This window comes from Carcharodon carcharias, chromosome 21 (assembly GCF_017639515.1).
Source record: "Carcharodon carcharias isolate sCarCar2 chromosome 21, sCarCar2.pri, whole genome shotgun sequence".
NCBI lineage: Eukaryota > Metazoa > Chordata > Chondrichthyes > Lamniformes > Lamnidae > Carcharodon > Carcharodon carcharias.
Window position 1 is genome coordinate 19,748,332 of NC_054487.1, and position 16,250 is coordinate 19,764,581.

The window sequence follows — 16,250 nt, forward strand, 5'->3', positions numbered from 1 at the left end:
TAGAAACCTGGAATACTGTCTGAAAAAATTGTGGATGCTGGATCAATTGAAAGCAAAATGATGTCAATAGATTTTTGTTAGGTAAGAGTATTGAGGGATCGGTTTCAAAGACATACGGGGTTGAGATACACATTTACCATTGTTAATTTGAATGGTGGAATAAACTTGAGGTGCTGAATGGCCTATCCCTATTCCTATGTTCATCTTCAGGATAAACATTGAGAGCCAGCTGTTGCACTTGAAGGGCTATAATTTGTTTACACTGGGTGGGGGGCAGGCAATTGAGCAGAAGTTAGTGAATGTTGGGTGGAATCACCTCTGGAAGAATTGAAATGATTGGATAAGATTTGAACAGTGGAATTGATATGATTCATGGGGTCTTAAAAATGCATCATCTGAATGTAGACAATTTGCCACAATTTGATCCACAACATGCATTTGTCAATTTGAATTCACACCAGTTTGAAAAAAATCTTCATTTGATTTTTCTGACCAGAACTTCTTAATTTGAGGTATTCCAAATTATTTTTACTTAGAATGTCCAATTTAAACCACAAAGTATTCTGTTGAGGGGCATGCAGCTTTTAACCTGAGATTTTGCAATCTCAGGTTTGAAGGCAAGTGAATTCTGAGAAACTATGAATGAAAGGATAAAATAATACATCTATCTGTAAAATGTATCTGATTGGAGAGGGCTATTGATATTCTTCATGATGTTTGCCTCATGCTTCCCCTGGGTAAATGAGACAGCAGTGATGGGGGAAAGTTCTAGCCATCTCATGTAATAAACCTGGATAAGGTCATTGGCAGATTGTGCAGCTGCAGCCTAAAAGATGTTGCTTTGATATGATGTTGAAGGTGATGCCTTGGAGAGCAGTTGTGAGCCTGCTGTTCCTACCTATGAAAGTAAAACTAAAAATACTGAAAGGCGTGTAAGGTTAATAAGCGTCCGAGTGATGCCAGTTTCAATCAGAGATCCATTCATTGTCAGCATGGGAAGGGCAGGCTAGGCAAGGCATAACTTCCGTCCGTAACACCTTTACTGAAAGGCATCGAGTCTCTGCGGGGTATGGTCCCAAGGGCAAAGGCAGTAATCTGGAACATATGAAACACGGCAGCTGATATGCGCACAGCAAGCACTGTGACCAATAGCAATGTGATAATAACCAGTTAATCTGTTTTTAGGATGTTGACTGAGGAATAAATATTGGCCAGGACACCAGGGGTAACTGCCCTGCTCTTCTTAGATAGTGCCATGGGATCTTTTCCATCCACCCAAGCAGGCAGACAGGGCCTTGGTTTAGTGGCTGAAAGACGGCACCTCCGACAATGCATCTTCCTTGGTACTGCACTGGAATGTCAGCCTTGATTTTTTGCACTCGAGCCCTGAAGTGGGACTTGAACCTGGAACTTTGTGGCTCAGAGGTGGGTGCTACCCACTGAGCAGCAGCTGACACTATACAGAATAATGACTTCAACTTGCAGATGACACAATTCAGAAATGTTGCAAAAACAAAAAAGGAATATAGTTTAACAAAAACTTCAGCCATAGACTAATAAAATGGGCAGATGGAGCTTAATGCAGGAAAATGAGAAGTGATGCATTTTGGTAAAAAGAATAAGGGGAGACGATATGAGTTAAATGGTACAATTTTAGAGGGGGTGCAGCAACATTGGACCTGGCGATGTATGTACACAAACATCTGAAGGTAGCAGGACAAGCGGAATAAATTGAATTTATTTATTAATATAGTATATAAGTAATGAAGTTGCATTAAACTTTTGGAAAACACTGGTTAGGCCTCAGCTGTAGTATTGTATTCAATTCTGGGCACTACACTTTCGGAAGGACGTTAACGCCTTGAAGAGGATGTGCCAGAATGGCACCAGAGACACTTGAATCTTGTAAAGACACTGAATAATCTGGTGGTCTCCTTTCAGTAGAGAAGGTTCAGAGATTTGATGAATCATAAATGGTTTTGATCAAGTGAATAAGGAAAAACTGTATTCAATGGTAGAAGGATTGGTAACCAAAGAGGTAGATTTAAGGTGATTGGCAAATGAATGAGTGGAGATGAGAGTTTTTTTTACGCAACTAGTTTTTTCCTGGAACATACTGACTGAAAGGGTGGTCGAAGCAGATTTAGTAGTAACTTTCTGGAGAATTGGATCGGTACTTTAAGGGAAAATATTTATAGGGCTATGCAGAAAGTACAGGGGAGTGGGATTAATTGGAATAATCGACCAAAGATCAGACAGAATCGTAAAGGTCTGCCACCTTGTATCATTTTTTACTCTAACTTGTTTGCCCATTGTGATAGTTAACTTCTGCTAGCAAACATCCCCTTTTTGAAATCTCATAGCTGATTAAAATGTTGTTTCTCCTAGGGTCCCAGTGCTAGTGCTTATGTAACCTACATACGGTCTGAAGACGCACTAAGAGCAATACAGTGTGTAAATAATGTTGTGGTTGATGGCAGAACACTTAAGGTAAGCAATTTCTTTGTCACACAGCTTGTTCCACTTTCAGTCTCTTAATACACAGCATGTTTATTTTCCTGATCCACAAGTTTCCTTGAAGTCTAAGGCTGCAGTGGTGGGAGGGCTTTTCACAAAGTAATTTGAAACGTCAAATAGGGAAATAAAACCTGGGAAGTGAAAGTGAATTATAGCCAAGTTGGTGCAAGATGAAACCAAGTGTTTAAATCGTTTGTCTTTCCCTCCACTGGCCAAGGAAATAAGTTATAAACTCTCAATTATGTCAGCAGAATCTTGTGCCTGCTTTTAGTTTCTGTTTACACTGATTTTGATGTCTCGATGCTGCCGGATACTGTAAAAACAGTCGCAGTACAGTAAAAATTGTCACTAGAGTCTATCGTACATATGTTCTTACAAATGTGTGAGCCATAAAATTATAGCATCCTGTGAAAGCATCCAGTCGCAACCATAGAATCTTGAAACACAGGAGGAGAGAATTTGGCCCCTTGTGTCCGTGCCAACTCTTCACAAGAGCTGTGCAGTTAGTTCCACTCCCTTGCTCTTTCCCCAGGCATAACCCAATAATTTCTCCCTTTCAAGTATTTATCCGGCTCCCTTTTGAAAGTTACTATTGAATCTGTTATCACCATTCTTAAAGGCAACGCATTCTTGATCTTGACTGTTAAGACGGACCACAGGACAGATGCATAAAGCTGAGTTCCCACCACATTCTGCTGCTGACGGAAATAACCATCTGATTGGTATGCAAAGAATTGACTTAAAGCATTGTGGAACAACCAGAAACTGTTGTTACCTGCCCTTGATGAGAAATGCATTGCGATGTCTGAAATAATCAGTTGCCTTGACAATGACTGAGTCATCTCAGTCTGTTTGTGAATTATCAAAATTTGACTTTGTTTCAGATTTATAGGGAAAGCTCCATTAAATCAGAAGACATGTTTTCTTGTAAAGTTGTTTGAGTCCCTTCCTTGTTTTCCTCAGAACACTTAAAATATTGTTCATGTTTTTGCTATCGTCAGTACAACGCAGTGAGACAACCAAATTACTAGTAAACCGAGTTGACCTATTTTCAGTGGGAAGTTGTGGGACTGTCCAACTCATTTCATTGGCAACTGTAATGTCCCACTTGACGAGCTCTGACCCCAGAAGCAGTTGGATAACCTTGAACTATTTATGCTTGCATCAGACATAGACAGATAATGGAAATCTCGACCCATCTATTTTGTGTTGATTGGGTTTAAACCCAGGATCCTGGAGGTTATGGCACTCCATGCCCTGCTTCAGGGCATTTTGATGTTTTTACCCAAGTTCTTTATACTGAAAAATGTTGAAGCTGGGTCAGAAAAGTTATTTAGGTATCTATATGTGCATAATTGTGGACACTTATTTTCTTTCTCTCTCTTTCTCTCTCTCTCTCTCTCTCTCTCAAGGCATCTTTAGGTACAACAAAGTATTGCAGTTATTTCCTAAAGAACATGCAATGTCCTAAACCAGACTGTATGTATTTGCATGAGCTAGGGGATGAAGCAGCCAGTTTCACTAAAGAAGAAATGCAGGTAAGTTCACCAGCCTAAAACAAAAAACGTACAGTGTGAACAAAAAGCCCTATCAAAACTCAACTCAGTGAAGCCAGAGTTTGTCTGACTGGGGGCTTTGATGACCTTTTGGAATAAGATTTCATAAAACAATCATTGTTTTAATTTTGTTCAGAACAGTGACTACATTTCTGATTTTGTTCTTAAAATGCAATGCTGTAAAATTACACAGTTCTCGGCCAGAATGAACGTTGTGGAAAATAATATGAAGCTTAGTTTGCAAATTAGGGTGATTAGACCCCAGAGCAAAGGAGCCTATGGCCCATGGGCTGGATCCAGCTCGCAGCAAAATTTCTAAAAACATAGACAGGAGCGCCTTCAAAATAGCATATACCATTACGAATTTACTTTGGATAAAAGCGTCAGCTAAGTTATGATAATATCTAACAATATATTCAAATTTAGCCATTGCATTAAAATGGATGAGCTGAAAGTTTGTGTTTTTTCTTTAAAGAAAAACTAAATTAATTTGAGTGTGTGTGTGAATGGCTTGTGATGGTAAAAAGGTTCCCCACCCCTGCCCTAGCAGGTCTGACTTGGTCAGATTTCTCCATCAGTTGACTTGCTCACATTATTTCTGTTGCCTTGTATTTTTCTGAGGTGATGCTGCTTTTTCCTTCAGGTAATTAATGCTGCCTTTCAAAAACTAGTGTCAAATGTCATCCACTTCCCCAAATATAGTTTGCAAAATATTAATCTGAGAGGGATTCACTTTTACTCTGGAAGAGTAAGGAGGGTATTCCCTGGTATTAAATTGAGTGCACTGTGCTTGATCCACTGTCACTGCTTGATCCACTTTGAGGTCTCAGCATGTGATTGTTTAGAAGTGTTTTATGAGCCAGCTTTAAGTTCTGAATGGGAGAAGCACAAGGCAATTGCTCATCCTAACCCATGGGAATCATGGTGGGATCGAAGGTAATTCAGACCATAGCTGCATTAGTTTGTTTGACTATACAAGAGTGCCCTCAAGTGGTCATCTTTAGATTGGTCTTTCTCTCGCCGCTTCAGAAACTAAGAGATGATGCAGATAATTGCACTGAGCTGCTGTTTGGGGCTTATATGTCAGAAGTTTGAGAACATTTAAACCAACCTTGTGTCCTGTTTGATCTATTACAGATTAGTGGTGAGTGTGCTGTGCTGCCTCAACTCCTGGTGTGGTGTAGAAATTCATTTTCAATGCAGGGAGAAACTGTATACTAATTATTTTCTTGTTATGTGCTTGATGTGTGTCATCTTGTGGTCTCAAGGAAACTGGAAATTCATGCTTTCATTGCTCAGCTTTGAATGACTTGGTCATGCAGTTGAAATAAACTGAATAGGGGCACTCGAGGGCAGACTCGCCTACTGCACAGGGCAATGCTTTATTTGATGATTGGATCCAGATCTGTTCCTTCAGGCCTATGTGTAAGCAAGCTCCTGATTTGAAGCTGAGGCACTGTGCTTCCAGGGTTCTTCACTTGATGGTGGACATTAGGATAATTTGGTGTTTCCTTTTAGTGAAGGACATGAGTAAAGGAAACAGCACTGAATTCCACAGCCTGACAGGCTTTGCAGACTCTCATGGAGCAGCAAGTCTTCCCCGAGCCACAGGTCTAGAAGATATAAGTAGCCCGCAATCATGTTAATGTTGCTGCTGTATTCCGGGAAACAGTCAGGCAAATGGTTAACTTGAATTCTAACTTCAGAGCTTGTTGAACCTGGGTATGTTCCTGGTAGTGTATAGGTGGCAATACATAACAAAGTTGTTGAGACACCAGAGGAGAAAATTTTTTTAGCCTGGATTTTGGACATCAGTATTAATAAACCAGGCCTATAGTATTAAAGATGGCAGGCCCTCTAGGGTAGAGACAAAGTGGGTTGCGTGGCAACTTGTTTGAGTGCATCTAGTTCAAGTGATGGGTAAGATGGACTAAACATTCCAGACCTGAAACCTATCGGGTCTCTGTTCCAAAAGTGTGTGGAATTCACTGTGAAATAGGTCAACTGAAATCTTTTTTTTAATTAGAAAGAAATCTCTTGATGCAGCATTGAGCACAAATTTTCTATTTGGGTGAGTGGGGAGAAATCAACATAGTGCTGCATAATTGATCTTCTGATGAGGATCTTGTTCTTAGAAAATTGTAAAGGGATTTTTCCCCTCAATACGTCTTGCTTCTATTTCATAGATATAAAATAGAATTTCTTGTGCTGTACGCCATTTGATAATCAATGCCTCTATTCACTGGTCTTATGTGCTTTATTTTTCCTTCATTTTTCCTTCTAATATCCTTCCACAGGCAGGTAAACATCAAGAGTATGAACAGAAGCTGCTTCAGGAACTTTATAAATTGAACCCCAACTTTTTGCACCAGTCATCCAGCACAGTCGACAAAAATAAGAACAAATTGGCTACACAGCAGAGGTATGATGCGTAAGTACTACCCTGGCCTGATGCGCTGGCCTGCCTTTTTCTGTTTGCTTTTACGTTTCACACTTGAGTTTTTCTCTCTCTTGTTTTGAGCTTTCTTGTCAATCTTGGTGGTCTTCACAGCTCAAACATACCACATTGGTACCATGAACTAACTCACAAAAGTGCCTCGCAGGCTCAGTGACTTGATCTTCCTTGTATCCCTACCCATGGAGGTTTTATCAACCAACTAGTATTAACTGTAAAAAAAAAAACAGCCAACTCAATTATTAATTGAGCAGATGTGTTTTTAAAAAAAAAAGAGGGATGAATGAGGCAGGGGACTTTTATTTCAATAAGCAATGCAATGTGCTGATGACTTGGATTCTCTTGGATAGCAGGTCCTGCTTTATTTTTCCTTTCTGCCCTTGAGAATATTACTCCAAATAGAAGCATGACCCATTGTCTGCACCATTTCACCTTTAATTTTAAATGTTGTCATGATTTCCAATTGCCTCAGCAGATCAGAATAGCCAACGCCACAGCATTTTAAAAATTGTGATCAAGAGCAGCGAGACTAATCACAAACAAGTGGAGTGAAATGCATCAAAATAGGTCAGATTTTTGAATCGCAATGTGTGACATGACACCTCTGTCAAAATTGGTATTCTGATTATGGCATCGTCTTGGTGCCATTTTGTTTTATTGTCTTTCTGTATAGCACTTTTGGTTAATAGATAAAAAGCAACGAGTCGGCATAATGAGGTCTTTTTTAAATTGGCAGGTAGTGAATGGTGGAGTACAAGAAGGACCAGTGCTGGGGCCTCAGCTGTTTACAATCTATATCATTGATTTAGATGAAGAGACCAAGAGTAATGTATCTAAGTTTGTTGATGATACAAAGCTAGGTGGAAAGGTAAGCTGTGGGAAGACACAGACTGCAAAGAGATACAGACAGGTTAAGTGAGTGGGCAACAAGATGGCAAGTGGATTATAATGATGGGAAGGGTGAAGTTATTCACCTTGGCTGAAAGGATAGAAATGCAGAAGAGTTTTTAAAATTTTAAAAAAAAGTGTGGATGTTCAAAGAAACTTGAGTGCGCTCGTGTAAGGAATGCAACAAGTTATTCAGTTGCAGCAAGCAATTAGGAAGGCATCTGGCATGTAGGCCTTTATTGTAAGGAGATCAGAGTGCAAGAATAAATAAATCTTGTAAGAGTTGTACAGGATTTTGGTGAGACCACATCTGGAGTACTGTGTAGTTTTGGCCTCCACATTTAGAAAAGATATACTTGCGTTGGAGGTGGTACAGCGAAGATTCACAAAATTGGTCCCTGGGATGAGGGGGTTGTTGTATAATGCGAGGCTGAGCAAATTGCGTGTATATTCTTAGTATATAAGAATGAGAGGTGATCTCAAGATTCTGAAGGGACTTAATAGGGTAGACACTGAGAGATTGTTTCTGCTGGTCGGCGAATCTAAAACACGGGAGTGCAGTCTCAGGATAAGGGGCCCAATCATTTAGGACTGAGATCGGAGAAATTACTTCGCTCAAGGGATTGTGAATCTTTGACATTCTCTGCCTGAAATGGTTGTGGATGTATTTCAGGCTGGGATAGACAGATTTTTTGGTCGGAGAAAGGAGGGAAGTGGATTTGAAGCCCAAGATCAGCCATGATTGTAATGAATGTTTTGATGGACCATATGGTCTACTCCCCTCCTACTCCTACTTCTTGTGTTCTTCTGTTCTTGGGACATGTTATTACATTAGGTGTGCCATACAAATATAAGTTACTGTTGTACTGTGTGTAAGGGAGTTGTAGTGATGTTCGTGGCTTCTCTGATGTATAATGGTGAAACCATTTATATGGTGATGAACAGACTAATGTTTGATCCATGATGGAACCAAAGCTGAACACGAGTTCTAGCCTTACAGAAGGGAACAATTTATTTTTTAAAAAAAAGTGTGATCAGAGCAGTGTTAAGATTATTTAGAACTTTTAGAATCTTTCATGGCAAATCCTGATGCTTTGGCAAAGTTTTAAACAGCTCCCAATATCAACTATTTTGAGACAATTTGGATTTGGCCCAAATTAACTCCTGAGCAATGTCAGTGAGCTGTTGCTGTCGAGTGCTTGAATTGCATAATTTATTTGTACCAATCCAGTGCCCTGGTTCATTTAATTGATAAATATTTTCCCTGCAGTGATTGCTTAAGAATAATTTAGGTTGGATGCAGTTATTGAAGTATATACTCAGTGTGTTTAAATAAGAACATTTGATTCTTGGAATAAGGTTAACCCCTTCGCACACAAGCTGCATCACAATGAAAAAATGGTTCAAACATTCAGCTTTCATTTAACTGATCAACCTTATTGTTTACTTAGCTTAAGGCAACAGAGCTTTATCTAAATATCTGGCAAGAACTTGCATAGCTGTAAACAGTATCCATTGTAACCTCATTTGTTTGCTGCTTTTGTTGGGTGACTGACAGTAGTGGCATGTTGTTGTGAACTTGTCCATTTGGTTTTAGTGTGGCACAAAGATTTGTGAAGCCATCTGTTTGAAATGACAACCCTGTCAAGGATTTTTTTGTAGTGGGTACTTTTTCATAAGGTTTTACCTTTTAAATTGTTCTCTCAAAACCAGTTGAGTGCAACATCTGAGCCACATTTGGCTCATAGCATGGGAAGAAAGAGCATATCTGCACGATGGTGACCAGGTCAGTACTTGATCTGGGAGGCAAAAATGTCTTTTAACTAAGGCTGGAACTCTATTTGTTGACTTGAATGGCTTGGCTAGCCTCAGTGTAAACTGAGCACTACACCTGCAACACAACTGTGCCCAAAGATAAACTGGCTCCAATATGACTGATTATTATAAAAGTAGGTGCAGCTGAAGGGTTCCTGTTAAATCTGTGGAAAAAGCTAAATGTGACAGTTGCTTGCAAGTATGTGATCACAGCTCACTAGAGCGTATGTCTGACCACAATTTCTTCCTTTCCCCTAACCCAACTGGTTCTCAATGGGTAAAATGTGATTCCAACACTCCCAATGCCTCAATAAGCCTGCATCACTTGAAAATAAATGCTTGCCTTTTTATTTGCAAACTGTGGATCAATAGGTAATTTAGTGATGTTTCCAAGATGGAGTGACCAGATCAGTTTATAACTGTTAAGCCTTGCAAAGCTATTTCAACTGACAAGCTCATGTGTGGTGTCTGGTTTCCATACAGGTACATCCCATCCCAAGTGTGGATCAGGATAGCAAAAATACTAGTTTGCTATTGGGGATGTGCATTTTATCGCTTGCAGAAGCTTTTTTCAAAGCTACTTTTGTGGCAAGTTTCATATCAGGCTCTACGGAGGCATCTAACTCTATCAGACTTTTCCTTCAGTTACAATGAGTTGTTGTGGAACTGTTTAGACTAAAGGACACTTATTGCACCACATTGTTTCTGTGTCACTGAAAAAAGCCTGAACACATTGTAAGCTTGAAATAACATTGGCCACCTTGAATTAGCTTTTTGAAAAACAAAGCAACCATTTTACTTTTGGTAAGTTCTACTGCCTGCTTTGTGTGTTTGTAAGCTTCTTCACTTTGTATTCACTTGGTTGGTGGGGCAAGAAAACATGGAAAAGAATTTGAGCAGTTTTTTCTCAAAGCAAATACTTCTGGAACTTTGAATAATCAGATTGGATGTATGGTTAATAATAATATTCCTGTTCCACAGTTCGATCGTGCTCTGTCTTCCAAGTGGAACCATCCCTGGACTGATCTCACAAAAGTTGAAGGTTTTCTGTCTTTTTTAAACTTTAGTCAGGGTTCGGGTTTGACATTGCAGCGGTCAGTGTAGCCCCTGTTATCATGCCGATGTGCAGGTCTGGCCCTGGTATACTGCCTGGAGTAACCTGCATTTATAAGCCATTGAAGACTCATGCCTGCTTTTAACTACAGAATGAATTCTGATTGTACAACCTCTGAAGTGCAAATAGTTATAAAATAAATTGTTTCTTTAACTTGCTATCTGTACTCTTATCAACTTTTCCCTATTGTCTAGAGAGAGATCTGAAGCAAAAAATGTGTTTGCAGATTGCAAATACAAGTCTGAACGAAACACAAGGGGGCACCTTTGAGCTGCAGTTTTTGCCCAAAAATACAATTGGCATGTTTTGCCCCCAAGTACGTATACGCAAACAGCTCTTGGTGTGAAATTCCAAACAACAGTTCATCCGCATGGAGGTTAACATTACCATTTCAACTCTCAAAGATGCACAATCATCTTCCATCAGCCCTCACAGCATCAGGACGATGATTTACATCAAAGGTTTGAATTTCTGTGCAGTGAACTTCATATTGTATCACGATAAAATCCCAACTACTGAATCATCAGACAAATGAACTTAATGACTAATTTCTCCCTTTAAAAGGATGATTCTAGAGAGATGGAACTCTTAAACACTTGGGATTTCTCATTACTTATTGACTAAAGAATTTTACTAATTGGCAAAAATGTACTTTAGTCTTCAAAGGAATTAATGTGACTCACCAGTCTTTTTTGCAGAACCCAATAAGATTAAGTTAATTTAAATCGCAAGCATTGTTTCACATGTTAGAATTTTGATGGATTTTTATGGCAATTTGGGAGGAATGGGTAACTACATTTCACTTCTTATTGTGTGTCTTGAGTATTTTTAAGCTACTCGGTTGAATCATGATTGGATAGTCACGTCGTATTGTGGCTCTCGAATATAAAGTGTCATTGGCTTAAATGTAGTTGGTTTTATCTTGAGAATAATATAGTATGTTATATACCTTAATAGGTACTTCCATGTCAGAGCCAAGACTTTGGATGCTGCCATATCAATTTATTCAGTGCAGAGCACCGGGGACAGAGTTGTCATGGAAATGGTGAACTTTATGCTTCGTATTACAGCCATCGGAAACCTGTCAAGTGACTGACTCATCAAATGGGGCTCCTGATTGCTCAAGTGTATTATGAAGATTAACAGTAGAAAATGTGCAGCATCTCCAAGTATTTCAGAATCTGTAGCAAGATAGTGCTGCCAAATACTCGTGCTCACTATTTGTACTATCCAGTTATATTCTTTCTGTTTAGCATATGTATATTGCAGTACTGTTGTGCAAAGAGAGGCACAAACAGTGTAGAATACTCTGAACACTTAGAACACTAAGAAATACAATGGCTGACTTCAAAATTTTGCAAAATTACCAGGACTCAAGATCCCTTTTTTCCCCTGAACAAACCACTTTACCCCTCTCATCTTTCCTCATGTCGCAGAGGACTTGTCCATTATTCAGCTGCATAGGAATGAGTTGGGCCTCTCAGTATGGATGCTGTTAGTACCACTGGCTGGTAAGGATGCACAATGCCAACACAACCATCTCAGGCTGGATTCCTTTTGGAAGATTTCCGCTAAGTGAACAGCATCTCTGGGCTGAAGAAACTTCTTGTGTAGATTTGGGAGGTACTCAGTATTTTTGCCATTCTTTCCCCTTACAGGCCCAATAGTAGTAATAAAGATGCCTGACCGTCATTACTGAGCACAGCTAAAGCAGCCAATGGTCTAACACTCGAACACAGGAAAACGCCTCCTATACTTGATAATGGTTCAGAACCCGAACACATGACCCCAGAAGGTCTTGACACAGAACTCAGGTCAGTGATTGGCTTTATTTCTCTCTCGGACTGAAATAACCCATACTGAGCAGGGGAAGCAATTCTTTTTGTTCACAGCCAATCAGGTTACTCGCCAAATTTTGGTGACTTGATGCCAGCTCTTGTACCCAGAGTTCTTGTGCTCTTGATGGTTGACATGACACAAAGCCTGAATAGAAATACGCTGCAAGATCGTTAACATCTCTCCATGCTTCAAACAAGAGACTTGCCGGCCTGTTGACAATCATATTTTTTGTATGCATGGTGTACTTTTCATTACCAAAAACCTGATGTGAACGTTCATGGAGAGTCAGTGGAATTCCCCTTTGCATTGAGGATAACCATGTGTGTTCAAATCAATTTTTAAAATGGACGGTTTTGAGAGGTGGTTAAGCTAAAAGTGCACTCTATGCTCTTGAGGAAACTGAATACACTAGGGCCTGTTTTCATATCAGTCAAGTTTTACAGCAAGACTGACCATTTTCTTGACTTCCTACATAAATTGCCAGTTGGCAATACTTTCCTGTTCTGACAAGTAATGGATCTCTTGTCAACCTTGTCCAGAATCCCTTTAATGGTTCAGTTGTTTACTGACCAGGAAGCAGCACCAGTGTCACAGCTTTCATGCCACTTGTGCGGACTAAACTGATTTCAGTCAGGGCGAAACTGGACAATTTGCAGTCAGGTTTGGTATCCTGGAGCTGAGCAATGAACGAAGAATGCTGGACATGTTCAGAATACATCATATCCCATTGGAAAGTTTGTGCATGTGCGCACATTGGTTAAAGACAGGATTGGGTTTGGTGGTGATGGCGTTCCATGGTGCAGTAGCATGCCAGCATTCATGACTACTTTCCACATGAAAAGTGACCACTTGATTGAGATACCAGACAATAGTACTCCTGGAGCCATTCCCAACCAGGACTGAATGTAAAAAGAGAGAAGTGGTTCAAAATAATTTCTTCTGTATAATATATTTTCTGTTGAGTGTTGGATATGAAGATTGATTTTTCCATTCTCGGGTTAAGTGTTCAAACACGATACCCCCCATCTCTTCCCCCCACTCTCTCTCCTCTTCCACCCCCCTCTCTCTCTCCCGCCCATCTCTCTCTCCCCTCTCTCTCTCCCCTCTCTCTCTCCCCTCTCTCTCTCCCCCCCTCTCTCTCTCCCCCCCTCTCTCTCTCCCCCCCTCTCTCTCTCCCCCCCTCTCTCTCTCCCCCCTCTCTCTCTCCCCCCCTCTCTCTCTCTCCCCCCCCTCTCTCTCTCCCCCCCTCTCTCTCTCCACCCCTCTCTCCTCACCCCCCTCTCTCCTCACCCCCCTCTCTCCTCACCCCCCTCTCTCCTCACCCCTCTCTCTCCTCACCCCTCTCTCTCCTCACCCCTCTCTCTCCTCACCCCTCTCTCTCCTCACCCCTCTCTCTCCTCACCCCTCACTCTCCTCACCCCTCTCTCTCCTCACCCCTCTCTCTCCCCACCCCTCTCTCTCCCCACCCCTCTCTCTCCCCACCCCTCTCTCTCCCCACCCCTCTCTCTCTCCCCACCCCTCTCTCTCTCCCCCCCTCTCTCTCTCTCTCCTCACCCCTCTCTCTCCTCACCCCTCTCTCTCCTCACCCCCCTCTCTCCTCACCCCCCTCTCTCCTCACCCCTCTCTCTCCCCACCCCTCTCTCTCCCCACCCCTCTCTCTCTCCCCACCCCTCTCTCTCTCCCCCCCTCTCTCTCTCTCCTCACCCCTCACTCTCCTCACCCCCCTCTCTCCTCACCCCTCTCTCTCCTCACCCCTCACTCTCCTCACCCCTCACTCTCCTCACCCCTCTCTCTCCTCACCCCTCTCTCTCCCCACCCCTCTCTCTCCCCACCCCTCTCTCTCCCCACCCCTCTCTCTCCTCACCCCCCTCTCTCCCCACCCCTCTCTCTCCCCACCCCTCTCTCTCCCCACCCCTCTCTCTCCCCACCCCTCTCTCTCTCCCCACCCCTCTCTCTCCCCACCCCTTTCCCCCCCTCTCTTCCCCCCCCCTCTTCCCCCCCCGCTCCCCCCCCCTCTTCCCCCCCTCTTCCCCCCCCTCTTCCCCCCCCTCTTCCCCCCCTCTCTTCCCCCCCCCTCTTCCCCCCCTCTCTTCCCCCCCTCTCTTCCCCCCCTCTCTTCCCCCCCCCTCTTCCCCCCCCTCTCTTCCCCCCCCTCTCTTCCCCCCCCTCTCTTCCCACCCCTCTCTTCCCCCCCACCCGTCTCTTCCCCCCCTTCTCTTCCCCCCCTTCTCCTCCCCCACCCCTCTCTTCCCCCCTTCTCCTCCCCCACCCCTCTCTTCCCCCCCCTTCTCCTCCCCCACCCCTCTCTTCCCCCCCTTCTCCTCCCCCACCCCTCTCTTCCCCCCCCCTCTCTTCCCCCCCCCTCTCTTCCCCCCCTCTCTCTTCCCCCCCCTCTCTTCCCCCCCTCTCTTCCCCCCCTCTCTTTCCCCCCACCTCTCTTTCCCCCCCTCTCTTTCCCCCCCCCCCCCTCTCTTTCCCCCCCCTCTCTTCCCCCCCCTCTCTTCCCCCCCCTCTCTTCCCCCCCCTCTCTTTCCCCCCCCTCTCTTTCCCCCCCCTCTCTTTCCCCCCCCTCTCTTCCCCCCCCCTCTCTTCCCCCCCCCTCTCTTCCCCCCCCCTTCCCCCCCCCCTTCCCCCCCCCTCTCTTCCCCCCCCTCTCTTCCCCCCCCTCTCTTCCCCCCCCTCTCTTCCCCCCCCCCCTTCCCGCCCCCTCTCTTCCCCCACCTCTCTTCCCCCACCTCTCTTCCCCCACCTCTCTTCCCCCACCTCTCTTCCCCCACCTCTCTTCCCCCCCCTCTCTTCCCCCCCCTCTCTTCCCCCCCTCTCTTTCCCCCCCCTCTCTTTCCCCCCCCTCTCTCTTCCCCCCCTCTCTCTTTCCCCCCCTCTCTCTTTCCCCCCCCTCTCTCTTTCCCCCCCCTCTCTCTTTCCCCCCCCTCTCTCTTTCCCCCCTCTCTCTTTTCCCCCCTCTCTCTTTCCCCCCCTCTCTCTTTCCCCCCCTCTCTCTTTCCCCCCCCTCTCTCTTTCCCCCCCTCTCTCTTTCCCCCCCCTCTCTCTTTCCCCCCCCTCTCTCTTTCCCCCCCTCTCTCTTTCCCCCCCCTCTCTCTTTCCCCCCCCTCTCTCTTCCCCCCCTCTCTCTTTCCCCCCCATCTCTCTTTCCCCCCCCTCTCTCTTTCCCCCCCCTCTCTCTTTCCCCCCCCTCTCTCTTTCCCCCCCCTCTCTCTTCCCCCCCCTCTCTCTTCCTTCCCTCTCTCTTTCCCCCCCCTCTCTCTTTCCCCCCCCTCTCTCTTCCCCCCCCCTCTCTCTTCCCCCCCCTCTCTCTTCCCCCCCCCTCTCTCTTTTCCCCCCCCCTCTCTCTTTCCCCCCCCCCTCTCTCTTTTCCCCCCCCTCTCTCTTTTCCCCCCCCTCTCTCTTTTCCCCTCCCTCTCTCTTTCCCCCCCCTCTCTCTTTCCCCCCCCTCTCTCTTTCCCCCCCCCCTCTCTCTTTCCCCCCCCCCCTCTCTCTTTCCCCCCCCCCCTCTCTTCCCCCCCCCCCTCTCTTCCCCCCCCCCCTCTCTCTTCCCCCCCTCCCTCTCTTCCCCCCCTCCCTCTCTCTTCCCCCCCCCTCTCTCTTCCCCCCCCTCTCTCTCTTCCCCCCCCCCCTCTCTCTTCCCCCCCCCCCCTCTCTTTCCCCCCCCTCACTCTTTCCTCCCCTCTCTCTCGCTCACCTCACGTCTTGAGAACTAGTAAGTTGAGCTACCTCCCTTTGAATATAAACAACATTGCCATCGGTGAATCCCCCACCAGCAATATTTCTGAGAGCAGGTTGTGAATTTTGCAGCGAGTACTCAACTGACTCACCAAAGCCAATCCATCTTTTACAAGGCACAAATTAGGAGTGTGCTGGAATACTTTCCACTTGGATGGATGAGTGCATTTAGAAGCAACACCAAAGGAGCATGATACCTTGCAGCACATAGCCTACTTGCTTCGCACCCCACCCTGCACCTTAAACCTACAGTCCCTCCACCCCTAGCACTTGATGGTTGGCATGTGTACCACCTGCGAGCTGCATTGCAGCATATCCCTAAGGC

At 44.5% G+C, this 16,250-nt stretch overlaps 1 protein-coding gene across 4 annotated transcripts in view; it reads left to right on the plus strand.

Moving 5' to 3' along the window:
• Positions 1–16,250, plus strand: part of cnot4b (CCR4-NOT transcription complex, subunit 4b) — a 149,649-nt gene that overhangs the window by 68,277 nt on the left and 65,122 nt on the right. For 2 of the 4 annotated variants that reach the window (XM_041216266.1, XM_041216268.1), the window contains exons 5-7: positions 2,389–2,490; positions 3,930–4,055; positions 6,371–6,504. In XM_041216266.1, the coding sequence (XP_041072200.1) occupies positions 2,389–2,490; positions 3,930–4,055; positions 6,371–6,504 (362 nt within the window). The remainder of the gene's footprint in view (positions 1–2,388; positions 2,491–3,929; positions 4,056–6,370; positions 6,505–16,250) is intronic. The other 2 variants (XM_041216267.1, XM_041216269.1) reach the window with 1 other exon arrangement.